The sequence below is a fragment of the Alnus glutinosa genome, chromosome 11 (genome assembly GCF_958979055.1).
Source record: "Alnus glutinosa chromosome 11, dhAlnGlut1.1, whole genome shotgun sequence".
NCBI lineage: Eukaryota > Viridiplantae > Streptophyta > Magnoliopsida > Fagales > Betulaceae > Alnus > Alnus glutinosa.
Window position 1 is genome coordinate 25,317,221 of NC_084896.1, and position 19,287 is coordinate 25,336,507.

General features: G+C 37.6%; 2 protein-coding genes and 1 pseudogene across 2 annotated transcripts; 2 read left to right on the forward strand and 1 right to left on the reverse strand.

Annotated features, from left to right (window-relative positions):
• The first annotated feature begins 276 nt into the window (after positions 1–276).
• Positions 277–1,543, forward strand: LOC133882362 (probable carbohydrate esterase At4g34215; annotated as a pseudogene).
• A 3,986-nt stretch (positions 1,544–5,529) lies between these two features.
• Positions 5,530–9,006, forward strand: LOC133880961 (D-3-phosphoglycerate dehydrogenase 1, chloroplastic-like). The gene is made up of 5 exons (XM_062319932.1): positions 5,530–6,312; positions 6,837–7,213; positions 7,290–7,400; positions 7,485–7,580; positions 8,135–9,006. Exons 1-5 carry the CDS (start codon positions 5,769–5,771, stop codon positions 8,804–8,806), a joined length of 1,800 nt encoding a protein of 599 aa, XP_062175916.1. The 5' UTR covers positions 5,530–5,768; the 3' UTR covers positions 8,807–9,006.
• A 238-nt stretch (positions 9,007–9,244) lies between these two features.
• LOC133880962 (sodium/proton antiporter 1) lies at positions 9,245–17,695 on the reverse strand. The gene is made up of 10 exons (XM_062319933.1): positions 17,277–17,695; positions 16,588–16,764; positions 16,319–16,447; positions 13,750–13,926; positions 12,956–13,062; positions 11,558–11,678; positions 10,614–10,675; positions 10,200–10,502; positions 9,655–9,949; positions 9,245–9,565 (listed from the first exon to the last, which is right to left on the reverse strand). The coding sequence occupies exons 1-10, from the start codon at positions 17,544–17,546 to the stop codon at positions 9,446–9,448; spliced, it is 1,761 nt and encodes a 586-aa protein (XP_062175917.1). The 5' UTR covers positions 17,547–17,695; the 3' UTR covers positions 9,245–9,445.
• Positions 17,696–19,287: the final 1,592 nt, after the last annotated feature.

Here is a 19,287-nt window from a genome sequence, read left to right on the forward strand (position 1 = left end):
TTGATTTCACAATTCAAGATGTTTCAAACCCTAAAGAGAGATGGTATAAATAACCAATCTAAAAGAGTAATATGACTTTTTAACTTACTTGTACGATTTCTTTAGAATTAATGCATGCAGTACCTATATGGTCAATTATGGATAGTTAATGTAGTATGTTCTTAGTTTTAAATTTTGTCGCTCTATAATTTTACAGAGCCGTAAATTTTGAAACCATAACGTTAAAAAATAATCTATCGCAACAAGTGCCATTTCAACTACTCGATCTTATACACTTGAATTTTAGAGATCTTTAAATCCTTCCGACAACCCAAGCCAACCGGTTGTGAAGCCATGGAAATACCCACTTCGAAAGAAGACGCACCCACAAAACACATCTTCATCCTCTCCGGCCAGAGCAACATGTTCGGCCAAGGCGGCGTGACCAAGCACCACCGCTGGGACGGCGTTGTTCCGCCCGAGTGCCACCCCAACCCCTCCATTCTCCGCCTCAGTGCCACGCTCCGCTGGGAGCCCGCGCGTGAGCCTCTCCACGCCGACATCGACGCCAAGAAGGTGTGTGGGGTGGGGCCGGGAATGTCGTTCACCAACGCGATGAGGGAGCGCGCGGGGTTGGTCGGACTGGTCCCCTGCGCGGTGGGCGGGACCGCAATCAAGGAGTGGGCGCGTGGGGAGCACTTGTACGAGAGTATGGTGGGGAGGGCGAGGGCGAGGGAGAGCGTGAAGGGCGGTGGGGAAATCAGGGCCTTGCTTTGGTACCAAGGAGAGAGCGACACGTTGCATCAACATGATCGATGCTGAGTCGTACCAGGTGAACATGGAGAGGTTCATCAACAACGTGCGTGAGGACCTCGGTTTGCCTTCACTTCCAATAATCCAGGTTGGCCTATTTCATGTTTACGCTATGTTTCAACTTTCAACCACTCTTCAGATTTCTTTTTTATCCAGACTTGTGGGATAGAACTAATGATGGGCCTTGGCTTTCCCATGGAAAAGAAGTGTGTTGCCCACAGGTGTTGACGGGATTAGATCTATGACTTCTTGTATGGGGTTAGAAAAGCTAAGAAAACACTGTAATTAGAGATGAGCATCAATACCTTTGGTTGGGCCAATTGTCAGTGGTTTACAATGGCCAAACCGACGGATGTGATTGTGAAATTTGTTCCCTAAATAGGCCACTTATTAGAGTTTTCAAATGGCATGACATGTTGACATTGATGATTGTCCGTTGACAATTGGTCCATTTGTCACAAAATGACTTGATGATCGAATCCCCGTAGCTAAGCTGGTGCCAAAGCTTGCACCTAGAGCAGTTATTGACCCGGGTAGCTCGATTTGATTTTTTTTTTTTTTTTTTTTTTTTTTTCAATGTTTCGTTTGTTTCGACATGAAATGTTATTTGTCGAAAAATATTTTGATTTTCTTGAAAATAATTTTTGGTGTTTGGCTTGTAAAAAAAATTTATCAATGATGAAAAATGACCGGCGACAAGATTCCGGCAATTGTGGCGGAATCCGGTACGGCCGGCCAAACTTCGGCGACATATACCAAAATCTAACACAATTGCCATATTCTGGCAATACTAGCCGAAATCTGGTCAATATCGTTGTAAAATGGCACAGTTGCTGGAATATGGCCAGTGCCAACGGATTCTGGCAATTGGATCCCGAAATTTGGGAACCTTCATCAACAGATTCGGACTATCAACAAACTCCAATGGCGGTGGTGGCGGATTCCCACAAACGTGCGTGCAATAATGTGAAGTTTTAAATTCAAAAAATGATTTACAGTTTTAAAAACCGTAAATCATTTTTCAAAATTTAAAGATGCTTTTTTTTTTTCTGTCAAATTAAAAATGATTTCTATTGACCATCATTTTCGGTTGCAACAAACACTAAAAAATGCATAAAATATTTTTCAGAAAATATTTTACGACTAAACAAACGGAGCCTTAAGTTTGAACTTTAAGAATAAAGAAATGATTTATTTATTCCTTTTTCATATTCTCTCATCCTCCTATTTTTTAAAATCACCACTAGATCTGGTCGATATGAGGAATCTACAAGATTCGACCCATACCTCACATTTCTTTAATCCATATGAAAAGATGAAAGAAATACAGGCTTTTAAAAATATGTTGGAATTCAGCTTTAAGACACACACACCAAAGAGCAAAAGGCTCTCTGGTGCATGCAGGCCACGCGCCGGACACCGACGACCAACATAGCCTGAGCTTCCGGCGGCTGGAGTGGACGACGACGGAGAACGCGGCTGAAGGGCGCGTGTCTTGGAATAAACAACAAAGTTGTGTTGATCTGGCTCCAAAGTTGAAGAATAAATTTTGAAAAAACTGACCAAACAACCACCATTAGACGACACAAACACCGCCACATCCCAAGCTGGAGCACCTAGTTTTGAGCTTTCCTGCTAAAAACAAAAGAAAGAGAAAGAAAAAACACAAATACAAGCCTCTATAGCCTAACAAGGTTATGAGAACAAAAGCTCCACAACCCTAAAGGTTAGGAGAAATCTAGCCTTCACTGAGAAAAACTCATAGAGGAAACAAAAAACCTTAGTCCAAGTGGACTAAGGGACGGCAAACGACAATCGCTTTCTTTTTCTCTCTCTCTCTCAAAAAATGACTTTTGAATAAGACCCACCACCGTTGATTAAGCAACAAGGATTGGCGGGATGGAGGGAGTAGATTTTTCAGCATCCATCACTTGATAGATGACTTGATTCTTGTTGAAAACAAAAACTTACCATATATGCTTGTTCTTGGTAAATGCCATAATAATTGGATTAACAACTAATTCTTACTCTCACTAACAATTCTTGTAAACTATAATCAAATAAATGGGTAAAATAAAACCAAACAAATTCACCCTCGACGTAAAATGTTTTTCGCCGTAAAATATTATCAATGAAATTATTTTTTAAAAAATTATGTTTGATTATCATTTTTAATTTTTTCAACATACAAAACATATTTTTCAACAAATATTTTACGCCCACACAAACCAACCTTATTTATAGTCAAAGCGAAAACGACTCTTTTTTCAGATCCTCGCCAACTCCTAATGAGCATATCCCATTTGGGTCCCACAGATATACTAACACTAGACTGAGACTGTTGCTTTTGGAAGCATTCCCGTCGACGCGACTTGGAAGGCGTGATGCATGCATTCAATCCAAGGCATGAAGCATGCATTTACCAACCCCTTTGAAGTTTGAACACTGCAAGCCTCATCAATCATCATTAATAGCCCTAACCCTCCTAATAACTATGCAATTAAAAAGCCACACATTTTTTAGTCCACTCTCCCATAAATAACAAATTACATGTGCAAATAATACCCCCCCCCCCAAAAAAAGAAAAAAAACCCATCAATTATTGGGTTCTCAAATCTCAAGGATAAAAGGATTTCCTTTAAATTTTTTTAACTCAATCTACAAAAATATCATCTATTCAAAAAAATAAAAAAAATTATAAAAATATTATCTGTCTATTTTACATGTAAAAACACACAAGCTTTTTAAATAATAAGGACAAATTTGAAAGAGACACAGGCTCTTGTAATAAAATTTCTTTTAACTATGTTATTGCTATTTAAAAAGTATGTAAAAGTAACACATGACGTTTCTATAGACTGATTTGGATAAAATTTCTTAAACCCAGTTTGAAGGAAACTCTGTCCATTATTTATTGTTGAAGGGATTTGTTTTTTAAAGAGTTCTTTCAATGAGATCCTAATATAACAACATAGTAGAATACCACTTGATTAAAAACTTAAACTAATATGTTTGAGCCCAATTATATAATATTAAGTAAAACTTTACTTAACCACCTTCAACTCCATAACATTTTTAATTATTCCCATAAACTTTAAAAACTTTTAATTTAGTGTATTTATCTTTCATTTTTTTTTTTTAATTTCACTCTTCCGTTAAGATTTTCCGTTAAATCCTATCAGAGGGTAATTCAAATTTTCAAAATACCAGTCATTTTTTTAAGGAAAAAATTGTAAGGATTTAGGTGTTGGTAATGATTTAATGAAGTTTGCAAAATACCCACTCCTGAATATTTTATTTTATTTATGAAAAAAATGAAAATTTTGACAGAATTTAATGAAAAATCTTAACGAATTGATGGAATTAAAAATAAAAAAAAATAAAAATTGAAAGATGGATAAACTAAATTGAGAGTTTTTGAAGTTTGAATGGAGTAATTGTAGAGAAATGATTTTTGCACATCACTTGTATATTTTTTGTACATCATTTTTTTGAATCAATCATTGAAGTTGTAGAACCCACATGGATTCATATGTGGGTCCTACAGATTCAATGGTTGATTTAAAAAAGTGATGTACAAAAGATGTACAAATGATGTGCATGTAACATGTCTCATAATTGTAAAAGCGACGACAATTTAATAAGGAGGTTAAATGAAATTTTTCCTAATATTAACTATTTACTTCTTAAGAAATGTTTTTTTTTTTTTTTTTTTGTTAAATCTTAAGAAATGTTTTTCAAACGTGGGACTTAATTCAACAACTAATCTAGGAATGGGGCCATGATATAATGAGACAATGAGAGCTTGCTTAAGCTTGAAATCTTGAACAAAAAATAACATGGGTTAAGGTGGTGTTGACATGTCCCACTTTGTACTTTACTCTTGAGCAGAGCGCCATCAGTGGAGCTATGTACCTTAATTAAATTAAATTAAAATAAAAGAAAACTCTTGAAGCAATCGGTGCATTCTCTCTCTCTCTCTCTCTCTCTCTCTTTTTACCTATTTTTTGTTTTGTTTTATTTTAAATTTTAAATAGAGTTTATCATATATTTTGTATAGAGTAGAACAATAATATATAAAAATGTAAAAAAATATATTTTGTTATATATTATATTTTAGGTCACCCTCGGTATTAAGGAAACAAAACAATGGAAAAATGGAAAGACCATAGAAAAGGACCATCCCGCAGTTTATTTCAATACTTCGTACTCTCCAAAGATAAAAATAAAATGTCTCAATCCCCTTAAAGATAATATTCATTTAATTTTAGATAATGCCAATTTACTACTCATTACATTATTACAACAGATAAATTCATATTTTTAAATTGATATTATTGTTAATAAACTTCAAGTCAACACATACAAATTCTACCAAACAACACCCACTGCAAAAAATAAAAATAAATAAATAAATAAATTCAGAAAATGATAATTGACATCAACAATGGTCTAAATATAATTCAATATACACATTGTAACTAGTGAAAAACATGTTAATAAATTCTCTATCCGCCTTTTTATTTAACTATTAATACCATAAATCTTAATTATTGTTTTCAAATTAAATTATTTAAAGTTTACTATATTAATATTTATCCACTTTTACTAATCTAATATTTATTATATCTTATCAAATACTAAATAATAATATCCTAATTTCGATTATCAAAACCTGATTCGTAATCCAACACACAGAAACAGAATTATGGTTGGCTGCGGTAGGTCGCTTACCAAACACCAATCTCAGTGGACAAAACCCCATTTCCGAGCGCGTGTAAAACCCACCATCTCTCTCTCTTTCTCTCTCACAATTTCTCAAACGCTAAAACCCTGAGAGTTCGGATCTCTCTCACACTCCACCGTATTCAGTGAACACCCACAAAAACCGCCTCCATATATAATAACACCACCCACCAGATCCCTTACGTTAACGCGTACGCTACCAATCTCTCTCTCTCACACACACAACGGTAATGGCTACGTCAGCGTCCCGAGCTCTCCGAACTCCGTTTCTCAAGACGCCGTCGTTGAGCTCCAAACAGCCTCTTACCTCCGCGCTCTCCTTTGCGCTCGGTCCGAGCCGCCGAGCCGTGAGGCCGCTAGTGGTGGTGGTATCGGCGGCGGCTGGGGGGCTGGACGCGAAGCCCACGGTGCTGGTGGCGGAGAAGCTGGGCGAGGCCGGGTTGGAGCTGCTGAAGGAGTTTGCGAACGTGGACTGTGCGTATAACCTGAGTCCGGAGGAGCTGTGCACGAAGATCTCGCTGTGTGACGCGCTGATCGTGCGGAGCGGGACGAAGGTGAGCCGCGAGGTGTTCGAGTCATCGGGCGGCCGGCTCAAGGTGGTCGGGAGGGCCGGCGTGGGCATCGACAATGTGGATCTGGCGGCGGCGACGGAGCACGGTTGCTTGGTTGTCAACGCGCCCACCGCCAACACCGTCGCCGCTGCCGAGCACGGCATCGCGCTCCTGGCCGCTATGGCCAGGAACGTTGCCCAAGCCGATGCTTCGGTGAAAGCTGGTGAGTGAATCTATTTGTGTTTCTCTTTGGCATTTCATCGAACAGTTTGTTCTGTTGAATATGGAAGTGGGTTTAGATCCCCATTTTGCTTTGAAAATGGCTTTTTTCTTGTAGATCTGCTTTCTTGTCTCTAGATTTTTGGGATTTGTGGGGTAATTGATACTGGGGTTTATAGAAAAGAAAAAAAATAACATTTATATAGTGAAACGATAAAGTTTTTAGGTGACTTTTTGTTTTTCTCTTAGATAACTGTAAGAAACAAAATCAACGCTTTTTGCCTCAATCAAATAAGATTCCACCCGTTACGCACCCCCCCAAAAAAAAGATTCCACCCATTTGTGAGGAATCCTATTTTTCCTATTTTAAATGTGTGGTTGTTTCCTGGTTACTCTGTGGCATTTTTTAGTAAATGATATGTTTGTTTGTCAAGTTTTAGTGATCACGAATATATGGAATATATTAGCTTCAAGTCGCCATCTAGAAAACACCAAGACCTCTTAATTTACACAGTTTTGTTAATCCAGGAAAGTGGCAGCGGAATAAATATGTAGGGGTTTCACTTGTGGGAAAAACACTTGCTGTGATGGGGTTCGGAAAGGTTGGAACGGAAGTCGCCCGGCGTGCAAAGGGACTTGGTATGCATGTGATTGCGCATGACCCATATGCCCCAGCAGACCGTGCTCGCGCAATAGGTGTGGATCTTGTGAGTTTTGATGAAGCCATAGCAACTGCGGATTTCATCTCTTTGCACATGCCTCTTACTCCTGCTACATCAAAGATTCTCAATGACGAAACGTTCGCTAAGATGAAGAAAGGAGTTCGGATTGTCAATGTTGCTCGTGGGGGAGTTATTGATGAGGAAGCTCTAGTGAGGGCATTAGATGCTGGAATTGTTGCTCAGGTTCTTACATTCTCACGCTTGAAGAGCTAATATTTTATTGTTTTGGAAAGCCAATAACGTGATCTCTTTGTTATAGGCGGCACTTGATGTTTTCACACAGGAGCCACCACCAAAAGACAGCAAGATAATTCAGCATGAGAAAATTACTGCAACTCCTCATTTGGGTGCCAGTACAATGGAAGCTCAGGTGTGTTAAATGACCAGCATTTATACGCTCTTAACTTCTTCTCTATCCAAGTTATCTCTAATAATATTTGGGTTCAACGTGCAGGAAGGGGTGGCTATTGAAATAGCTGAAGCTGTTGTGGGTGCCCTGAAAGGGGAGCTTGCTGCTACTGCAGTCAATGCACCAATGGTTCCTGCAGAGGTATTGATACATACTCTTGTCTTTTCATCTTTCTTGGCTTTCATTGTCAAGATCCAGTATTTTATTTAAATTTTGCTTTAGTATTTTAATGTGGCCCCTCTCTCATTTCTTTTGTCAATCAAAAATATCCTGTAGGAGTCCATGTGTTGCAACAAAGTAGTCTGTTTTATGACAGGGTTGTTAATCTGACATTTTCTCCGCCATGGGCTGGTTCTCTAATAGTTTATATTTCTTCTATACTTGATGTAACCCTTATGTTTCTGAATGGTTGTTTATAGCATTAAAATTTGCAATTTTCACTCCACCCGACCCTCTAATTTATAATTACTGACTAGTTTGGATGGTGGGTGGACATTTCAAAATTATATGGATTTAGGGTGTTGGTTAAAAAAAATTGCAGTATAGAGGGCATTTGCAAATGAGCCTATAGTTTTGGGTGGACTTTTGCACCTAACCCTTACATAGTTATACTTTATAAAATTTAGTATTTAAAGTGATTCTGGATTATAAGAAGCACAAAGGTTCACTATTTTATCATTCCTTTTCAACTGCAGGTATTAACAGAGCTGAAACCATATGTTGTACTTGCTGAGAAACTGGGGAGACTTGCCGTCCAATTGGTAGCTGGAGGAAGCGGTGTCAAAACTGTTAAAGTGACATATGCTTCTGCTAGAGCTACTGATGACCTTGACACCAGGCTTCTTCGTGCCATGATCACAAAGGGTATCATCGAGCCGATATCCAGCGTCTTTGTGAATTTGGTTAATGCTGATTTCACTGCTAAGCAGAGAGGTCTCAGAATAACTGAAGAGAGGATCGGTCTTGATGGTTCTCCTGAGAACCCACTTGATTTCATTCAAGTCCAGATTGCCAATGTGGAATCCAAATTTGCCAGTGCCATATCGGACTCTGGAGAGATTAAGGTTGAGGGGCGGGTGAAGGACGGGATTCCTCATCTGACAAAGGTAGGATCTTTTGAAGTTGATGTCAGCTTGGAAGGCAGTATTATACTCTGCAGGCAGGTCGATCAGCCAGGTATGATTGGAAGGGTTGGGAGCATTTTGGGTGAGGAGAATGTGAATGTCAGCTTTATGAGTGTTGGAAGGATTGCCCCCAGGAAGCAAGCTGTAATGGCAATTGGAGTGGATGATCAACCCAGCAAGGAAGCTTTGAGTAGGATTGGTGACGTTCCAGCCATTGAAGAGTTTGTTTTCCTCAAGTTGTAGTGCGGTATGATTGTTACTACATCATTCCCCTCCCTCTCTTTGGATGGGTATTACAATCACATCCTTTTGCCGATTTTGTTGATTTTTTGCGTGTTGTAGTAGCTTGAAGGGAAGGAAAAACAATAATTTTGCTTTGAGATGAGAAGCTTGTACTTTTATCGAGTTTATGGTATTCCCTAATTCAAGTTTCTGTTTTAATCTGCCCTCCTGTAATTGTATCACTTAATGGATGCATGTTTGGTTCTCTTGGCAGCGTAGTCATACGGTCGTTTCTTAGTCAGTTGGTACACCTGGTTTTGGAATCAACCAAATAATTATATGCGGCGTTTCAAATAATGGACTATCTATCAGCATTATTACATTTCTCATTTAAGTCATCAGAAAGTGAATCTTTTTAACTCATCAGAAAGTGGACTATCTATCAGCCTGAGATCCATAAAATCTTAACTCATCACATTGTCAAAATCTTTATTCAACTTTTCTTCATTTGACTTTCTATATCTCAAAAGAATCATGTCCATGTTTCCAAACGTGCTCGATTGCCATTCACTATCTTAACTAGAATAATGCATGCATATTGCCACATTTGACTGCCTTGTTTGAAGCCAGGGAGACATCCTAGCCAAAGCTCTCTATGATTTACAAACCGGAAAGGAAAGGAACCTGAGCTACAGTTGTGGGTAGGGAGATGGGGAGGTTATGTAATGCTAGGTAAACAGAAATACCAGCAACATAACCTGCAAAAGCAAAACCACTCACCTGTACAAAGGAGAATGACTTCTTTTATAAGAAAGAAAATAAATTTTGGTTGAAAAAGAATGTCATTAAACAGCAGTACAAGTACATACCTTCCGGAAGTACCAAAAGAAGTCCACCTTCTCCATCCCCATAAATGCAACTCCAGCTGCCGAGCCAATAACTAGCATGGATCCACCAGTGCCAGCACAGTATGCAATCAACTGCCAAAACTCTGAATCTTGGGGAAAAGAGGTCAGATCATACATTCCCATTGTTGCTGCAACCAGTGGAACATTGTCTATAATTGCTGATACGACTCCTACTGCACTAGCAATCACTTCACTACTAGAAATATGAGCATCAAGATAATTCGCCAATTCCCGAAGAATCCCTGCGGCCTCAAGGCTAGAACAAAAAATCAAACTTGTTACAATGCAGAAGTAATAACTTCAGGATGTACCTACCATGTGCGTGTACATTATATACACACACACTCACACTAAGTATTCAATATATATGTTTATCATGAGCATCTTGATGGTATCTTTCAGAAATAGTTTGAGAGAAATACAGCTACAATTTAATAGTTTATTATGCAGCACAAAAGCCAATACTTGAAACGCACACAGAAGTTCAAACAGTATTCCTTATTCACCTGCTAACAGACAAAAGGATTCCAAGAAAGAAAAGAGCTCCTTGAGTGTCAATCCGTGATAAAGCTTGTGGTACTTTCAACTTTTGCCTTTCAGATTCCCCATAGTGGATAGCATCAGTCAGAAGCCATAGAACTCCAAGTCCAAGCAGGATACCCATATAGGGAGGCAAACCGGTTAGGGCCTTAAACACTGGAACAAAAAGCAAAGCTCCAACACCTACTGAGAAAACAAGCTGTCCTCGAGGAGCCATCTGTTCAGATGCCAAAACATTCGGAGAGTCCTGTCCCTTCCCACTAACTTCACTGGATAGAAAAAGAGAAACTCATATCATTTCATCCACAACCCAATAATTTAAATCTAACCTTCCAAAACTCAAATCCCCTGGCTTTGCTTTGACAATGCAATAAGAATACCTAGTCAGGGACATAAGTGCCAGCGGGACAGTCAGAGAAACGGCTGAAGGTATGAATAGGCTCTGTAAGAAGAGAAACTGCGATTATGAGAACTCTTCATTTAATCAGAATAGTGCTCTTGTAACTAAAAACTGCCTAGTCACTGTCATTGAACAGGCAAGCAAATTTCAAGCAATTTAAGGACCTGGCATTAAATGAGCCCCAGCTAGCGAGATGTAAACTTCGACCATATGCTTTATCAGCTTTTCTTATCACAAACTAACGTGATTGAAGCTCAACTTTGAGGCCTATTTTAAAATCGTCATCAATAAATTTATTTTTTTACAAATTGTGAGAAATATCAACTGCATGAGTTCCTGAAATCTTAAGTTTCAACATAAAAGTATTTTTCACCACCCAGATGGCCACCACAGTTAAATGGAAGTTATTCAGCATTTAAACACTCCAATTTTTGCAACATAGATCAATTTGGACAAGTTCATGGCAGGATCCTGCTAAGCTCTCTTTATCACACACATATAAGGCAGAGAAAGAGAGAGGAAGTATGCATTAATTACATTAGCCATTTAAATCCTGCAAACCTCAATAATCTATTTTACCTAATTAGAACACACAAAAATGCACATATCCGGGTCGGTTAACCAAACACCTAGAACTGCAGTCAGGTCATAAAATTACAAGTTTTTTTTAGGGGAAGGCAACCCAGCTTATCCAGATGTTTTGGTTGGACCTATTGGACTACTCAACTTCACTTTATCTATTTGCACAAATTGAACATGCAAAAGCAGCATGAAATATATTACAAGACAATACAACGAATACCTTGGTGAGAATAAACATGCATCATCCATTAATACCCACCAAACAGATATTTGGACAATGCAAAATAAGAATACAAGCATATTCTATCTATGGGATCAGTTTTTGAGGATGATGTTAAAAACCTTCATTGTCGGCAAAGTGGATATCTGACCATGTATCCACAGCATGGTAGTGGTAACATCACCAATAGGAGTCCATGCACCACCTGCATTTGCTGCTATCACAACAACAGCTCCTAGAAACCTGTGGATAAAATCCAAATCAGAAAATGAAGATTACCAATGACGTCAAATAACTAAAAAAAATAAGCAGGAACTTGATTGATAGTTTTCTAGTACAGATAAGATAGCAAGCGGGCAGCCAGTCTCAATGCAACAGTGAACTCCTTAAAGCCATTACAGTGAATCTATTTGGACACCTCAATAGATAGAGGAGTTTGAGAAACACACAAGTATATTATGATATCATTATTTACCGGGAAAAAATTTCCTACAAACTAGTTTGTATGAAATTTTTTACAAACCAACTTCTAATAGTGACGTGTTCATTGGACGCGAGAAACACGTTTTTTAATTGCATATGTTTCTCATATGCTTTTTTAATAGCTTAAAGGACACATTGCTTTTAAAAGCTGGTTTGTATAAGTTTCTTACAAACCAGTTTGTAGGAAATTTGTGTCCTTGTCCGCACAACAACAATGTCCTCTTAAAATATTCTAGTAAAGATGGATTCAGGACTCTTATGTACAAAATTAATTACTCTGAAGATTTGCATTCCTGATAGAAATCAAAATTTGATATCATGGTTGTTCTAAGAGAATGTAAACACACGGTTAATGCAGTGATCAAATCTTAAATCCTATATTTAGAGGATCAGAGAAACCCTAGGAGGTAAAGATCAAGAAGGGGATCTTATCTTCCTCATCAATGGTGACAGCGGACTCCACATGCTTGATGATCACTAGTTTTCTTAATTTACATTATCTTTTTTCTTTTTCTAGTTAGGTGTTTTTCCTGTACATTTCCTATGTACTTGGGTTGTGCCCGTTCACTTTTTTAATAAAATGAGACTATTTTCTATCAGTTTAAGCTTTTAAAGTAACTAGTTTCTTAATATTGTATCAAAGCTAAATATCCCGGGTTCACACTCCCATGCTCTCCAATACTACAAGGGAGATACACAAACAATAAAATTTGTCCTCCTTGGAGATGTGGTGGGTATAAAAGATCTACTATTAACATAAATTCCAAAAGGCATTCCCAAGAAAATCATTAAGATTCACTACATTTCAACTAACTATAGCCGTCAACTTAACACCTTAATTTTGTATCACTTTATGGGGCAAAATAAATGTTGATATATACGTAGTACAGAAGAACAGAGACTTGTAAACTTGTAGTGAATATTTTTGTTTGAATAGACTGGAGAAATTTAAGACATAATAAGAGACTAATAACATAAAAAAACTCGTGAAGGTTTGATATCCTATGAGATAAAATTGAATAATAGTCAGCACATACTTGCGGAATTCTGACTGAGGTACTAGTTTCCGTAATAATGAAACCATGACAATAGTAGACGTAAGGTTGTCTAGGACTGAACTAAGGAAAAAAGTCACAAAACCCACCTGCAATTTTCATGAGTATGAGCGTCATTAATCGATAAGGAATATAATATATAAGGTAAGGCTGATAGAGCAAACTCAAACTACAAATGACTTAGAATCAAAATAAATCTCTAAGGTTGCCTGCAGCGAAAATCATAGCTGGAATGAAACAAGTAATAACTAATTTCTACAGAAACTCTAAAATTTTAGAATTTCTTACTGAAAGAGGGACCAAAAATCATTAATACAATAGCTGATTGACTGCATAATTGCTGTATTATATTTAAGTTCAAGAGGAGAATAGTGGTACCATATTGATGAATCAACTGGATAGACATTTCAGCATCACCAACACTGCTGACAAGAAATTTTTGGGCAGGAATATGGCCAAGCTGCCCAAAACAATGCTCTCTATGACTACTAATCCAAGTCTCTTAGATTGACATGCAACAGAAACTGGAGTTTGGACTACAGTGAACAGATAATAATTTTTGTTTGTCTAAGGTTTTTATCAATCTATCCTTTCTGCTTGTAGTTTCCAGGCTTTTGTTAATGCCCACACACAGAATACTAATCCATGAGTGATGAGTTGTTAAAACTTTGGACCATAGGCAAAAAAATGTTAATTTAAATTTCAAGAATAAATTTGATATATTAAACCTCCCACAGAAGTCAATATGGCCATAATGGCAAAAATAGAGCACTCACCACCCAAAGGAGCGTTCGTGGCTTTCGAGTGGTTATGTTGTCAGTAACCAGCTTAAAACCTTGATGAGCATCAACTATCTCTACAATGGTCATTGCACCAAGCAAGAAAAACACTACTTCACTGACTTCTGCAGATGCATGTGTTAGCTCTGAAACAGCTATGTCAGTTGAAGGAGCCTAAACAAGTCAAACAACCAAAGGATACCAAATTAATTAAGATTGAAAAAAATTAGAAAAAGCTTCAACCAAAATTGATTTAACAGATATAGCCATTTGTAAGAGGCATTAAGACAATGGAGTATTGCATCAAAGGATAATGAAAGCAACTTGCACTTAACTCATTAGTGGTAACATTAAATATACACTTAAGAATTTATGATGACAACTTAAGAGTGGGGCTTCCTTATTGGAAAAATCCTTTTGGTATAATCCGTAATTCCATCTACAGATGAACAATCATACTAAAAGTTGGTCCCCGTACATATCTATGAATGGAACATATATGAGATGGTCTTGATATACAGAGTAACTATACAAACGAGAAGAGATAGAGCTGGCATAGTGCCCAGCCAGTTAATCCAGCCAGCAAGGATGGTCTGAACAAAAACTTTTCCTTAATTAGGTTACGTAAAGTAGAATTGTTGTAGAAGTATTCTTTAACTGATTAAAATTTGACTGGCAAGAGCAGTTCTGGTATTCCAGTTGAGTGAAGAAATAAGTACTCTACTTCAAGGGAGCCTTTAACTGACCACTTTTTTTTTAATAAGTAAATCTAATCTTATTGAAAGTGTAAGGCGCTTCAAGTACACCGGAAGTACACAAAAGGAAACACCTAACTAGGAAGAGAAAAACGAACAAGGAAATCGACAAAACTAAGCGACAATGGAGACAAAAAAACCATCGTTCAAGGATATAGAGTATGAAGAACGAAGCTAAAATATCATTCATGAAACTCTCCAAATCCTTGAAACACCTAAAATTTCTTGCATTTCAAACACACCAAAAAATGCAGATTGGCAACATTTTCCAAATCGCAGCACTTATCTGCCTTCCAGAATTTCACCGACAGGCAAACAAGTTGATAACTCTTCTAGGCATAACCCAAGACATACCAAATCAAGTACAGAGATAATTCCACAAAGCGAAAGCCATATCGCAGTGAAGAAGAAGGTGGTCCACTGATTCCCCATTTCTTTTGCACAAGCAGCATCTGTCCACTATGATAACATGCCTTGTCTTGAAATTATCCACTGTAAGGATCTTGCCTAGGGTAGCCAATCACGCAAAAAAAAGCTGCCCTTAAAAGAGCCTGAATCTGCCACACTCCTCCAAGGGTAGCAACTACCTTCAGAGCAAGCCAAGGAGCTAAAGAATGAGACCTTGAACAGGCCTTTCTTGGAAGAGACCCATCAAAGCCTATCTGGATGACCTCTACTCACAATGGCTGAATGCAACACCTGGAAGAAGGAAGTAAAGACATCCACTTCCCAATCATACGCCTATCGAACAAAGTTCACGTTCCACTGAGTAGAACCGTCTAAAATCTCCATATTATCCACAACTGAGGCATCCTTTGCACTAGCAATACCAAAGAGAACGGGAAACGCTTCCTTCAGAACCGTATCCCCACACCACAAATCATGCCAAAATTTTGTTCTAACCCCATCCCCCACCTCAAATCTAACAAAACCAGAGAAAGCTCCCACCCTTTCCTAATGTTCTTCCACAACCCCACTCCAAATGCACCTACAGGCTCAAGGGAGCACCACCCACCCCACAAACTGCCAAACTTGGAGTCCACTGCAACTCTCCACCAAGCATCTCTCTCAATCCCAAGCTGCCACAACCATTTACCTAACAGAGCGCGGTTGAACATCACCAAGTTCCTGATACCCAGCCCTCCCTCTGAAATTGGGGTACAAACTTGACCTTTATTACATATAAAATTTCTAAAATGTCTTTAGGAGCATCAGAGTATAAACTATAGAGAGAAGAAAAAAAAAAAAAAACCTTTAAACACTCTAAAGAACAACGCTCCCAGCATTCTGCTACATCAAAATGTTAGCTATAGAAACAAAACAGAAACAAAATCATTCCGCTTATCTAAAGCTAAGATTAACAATATCTTTCAAAAGTTTGATCTGATTTCTGACCTATGCAGCAATACGTTTTATCAACGTCTCATATGAGAATTGGTCGTCCAAAGCAACTTTGATTTAGTAGTCCCGATATCAAACAAAGTAAGAAACTCGTCAATGATGACACCAAATAAAAGCTCTTCATGGACACTATAAATTATATGCTGAAAATTAGAAAATCCAGAAAATAAAAAATGCCCATAAATGTCATTATGTTCTAAAATTTTACATTACTATGCCCAAGAAATCATCAGAACTTAGAAAATGATGTATCAACTACAGTCAAGCGACTCAAGCCCATACTAATGCTTATTTGGATATACGAAGCCTTCATTACCAGCAAAACTCACATCACAGGAGAAGGAATCATATACAGGGTTTGGCTGGATAATCTGTTGTTGGAAATTTCAAGAAGCAAGAAAGAATCTTACCCCAATGCTACGCACTACCCATAAGCTGACAGCCATCAGCAATCCGACTCCACTTTTATTGAAGGCTAGAGATTCTTCAAAAATGATGCCTGCATATCCTATTCCAAATAGCAATGCCATAGCAACATCCTATTTCACAAAAAAATTTGATCAAATTAGCCAAGGTTACAACTCAAGCTCCATTATACCACTTTTTTCCTTATAAGGCATGTAATTATCATGGGAAACCCATAAAACAAAAAGGATCAGCCAACAAGACAAAAAAGGACCTGATTGGCAGCAACCCATGAATGGTTAATTGCCACTGTACCCATTGCAGCTGCTGCTAATATTGCAAGAGCTTTCAGTAAATCAGTCTTGGGTTGATAAGTGGCTTCAAAATCATGTGAACTCGTCTCGTCCACTGAACATAAAGGATCACATGACCCAGAGTCTGGTATCAGCTCCTGGTGACATGCTAATGGGTCAATATGTAACTGGAACTATTAGCAGAAAAGATACAAACTCCACATTAATGATAACAATAGCCAAAAACACATTAAATAGAAATCTTCCCATATAGTTTCAAGATTTTATTTCTTTTCTTAAATCTTCCCAACAGCACTAGTGGGCTATTTTTGTAAGCAACACATCTTTAGCTGAAGCAAAACGAAACCTCATTTCCATGATGATATTAAGTTGCCCAAATGAAAAAATTGCAGATGCTAGTACCTAATATGAAATTTAAATCCCACCATCAAGGGTTTTAACCAAAAAATTCAATAATAAAAGAAGTAAAATGTGAAAAAAAAAATTATTCGAAAAATTCAAACTTCCATCACTTTCCCCAATTCTATCAACTTCAATTCCACCAAACTTTTCACCAAAATCACTCATCCAAATTCATAATCTAGCAAAACCACCAAATGGGAACTCTAAAAAAATGAAATTTGGTACGTAAGGATGAGAAAGAATAAACCTCTAGTTGCTTCTCAGAATTTGGTTGAGCCTGCTGCTCCTCAAACGAAGAAGAAGAAGAAGATGTTGAACCCCTGGCCTTGTCTTCAGCTCTAGCAAGAACCCCATTGCCCAGCAACCTTGTACCCCTGGTTCTACACAAAGACGAGCCAAAGCAAGGGAGTGAGGGCTGGGCCTGAAGGAGAACGCTAGGAAGAGATAAAGAGAGAAGTGAGCGATTCTTGAAATCGTGGGTTGGGGGGAGGTGCATCCCAACAGAGAAAGAAGCCATTTGAGCCAGGGGTTTTCAAGGTCAGGCACCAAAGATTGAAGAAGAAGAAGAAGAGGTGCTGAAGTTATAAACTTGTTGTAGCAAATTGCATGGGAGCGGAATGGGATTGTTATGTGCAGGATATAAGAGTTGGAAGGAGTGGAAATCGAAGTGTGGAAGCAGTGGTTATTTATTTAATATATATATATATAGAGAGAGAGAGAGAGAGAAAAAAAAAAAAAAAAAAAAAAAAAAGAGAAACAAGTGTTATTAAAAAAACACGTGTTTTTTACATGCCAATAAATTATTTAGCCAAGATTAACCTAAATACGTGGTCCAAGGCTTGGTTCAACACACCTTCAAAGTGTGATCTACTTATACACAACATTTGCGAATGTTTCAACTCGTACATTTTAAATGCTCGTGACAAGTCAACATTGCCAATGCTATAAACCGTAAGAAAGAAGATTATGAGTAGATATCAAATGAAGAGGGATGGCATAAGAATCATGACTCGTAGACTTCGTCCAAAGATAGTTTAGAAATTGGAGAAAATGGGTGAGGAAGCATTCATTGTCTTAGCACCTGTGTCGGAGCTGGGTTGTTCGAAGTGGAATGTAAGCGAAAGCAATATGTATCGAATTTGAACAGAAAAACTTGTGGTTGCAGACAATGAGAATAGACATATATCCCATGTGCCCATGAATTTTTTTGTGAAATTGTATGACAATGGAAAGCCCGAGGACTATGTAAATTATTGGTATACTGTGGAGATGTATAAAAAAGAATAAATCTCCTTGTTTGTCCCATGCCTAGCGAGGACAATGGATAAAGACAAATTATGACAAGTTTAACCCATCAATGACAAAATAACACTTGGGAGGCCTAAAAAAGTAAGGATAAGAGGATTAGATGAGCCTAAGAATCCTTATATGATTAAAGTAGGGTTGGAATGAGCTATTCCAGATGCAATAGATTTGGGCACAACACTAGAACATGCCCTCATAAGAAGAGAAATACATTAAACTACATATGAGCTGGTATGATTAGAAGACATAATGAGGTGAGCTACTTCTAATCCCTCTTGCTATTTTGACAACCTTGTTTTGTCTTACCAATATAGATAACTGCATTATATTGTTGATAAACTTGTGACACACACCAAGTGTTGGGCCAATGTTGCATGATGAGACATCAACTCCTTAGCCTACCTCAGATGCTACAACAAGAAGATTGCATTAGACTTTGATTTTTATTTAAAGTACTTTGGTAGTTAAAATATGCATAGTCAGACCTTATGGTACGTTTGGGTGTTCAATTTTTTCAAATATAAATTCTATTATAATTTACTATGCGAATACCGATAAAAAATTAATTTGAAAAAGATGTTTAGATGATTTATAAGGTATATATTATACTTGAAATATATGTTTGGGAGTTTAAAATAATGTATGTAAAATTCTAAAATAATGTTTGGCCGATTGTTGTATGAGGGTATTTTTTTTTTCCCTTAGAAAACCATAGTAAAAAATGATTGGAGGTATGAAAATTTGTGTGGACCAATAATTGTAGTTATGAAAATTAGTGTAAAATAATGATCGAAATAATTATTGTTTAATATAAATAAATATTGTAAGCCTTATGACCACCTTGATGCAACCAACTTGATGGACCTTTGACCCTTTGGAATTCAAATCTTGCGTTGGAATTCGGATTAGTCATGCTTCAAAGTCGAGTTGAATTCGAGTTAAATTATTCTAAA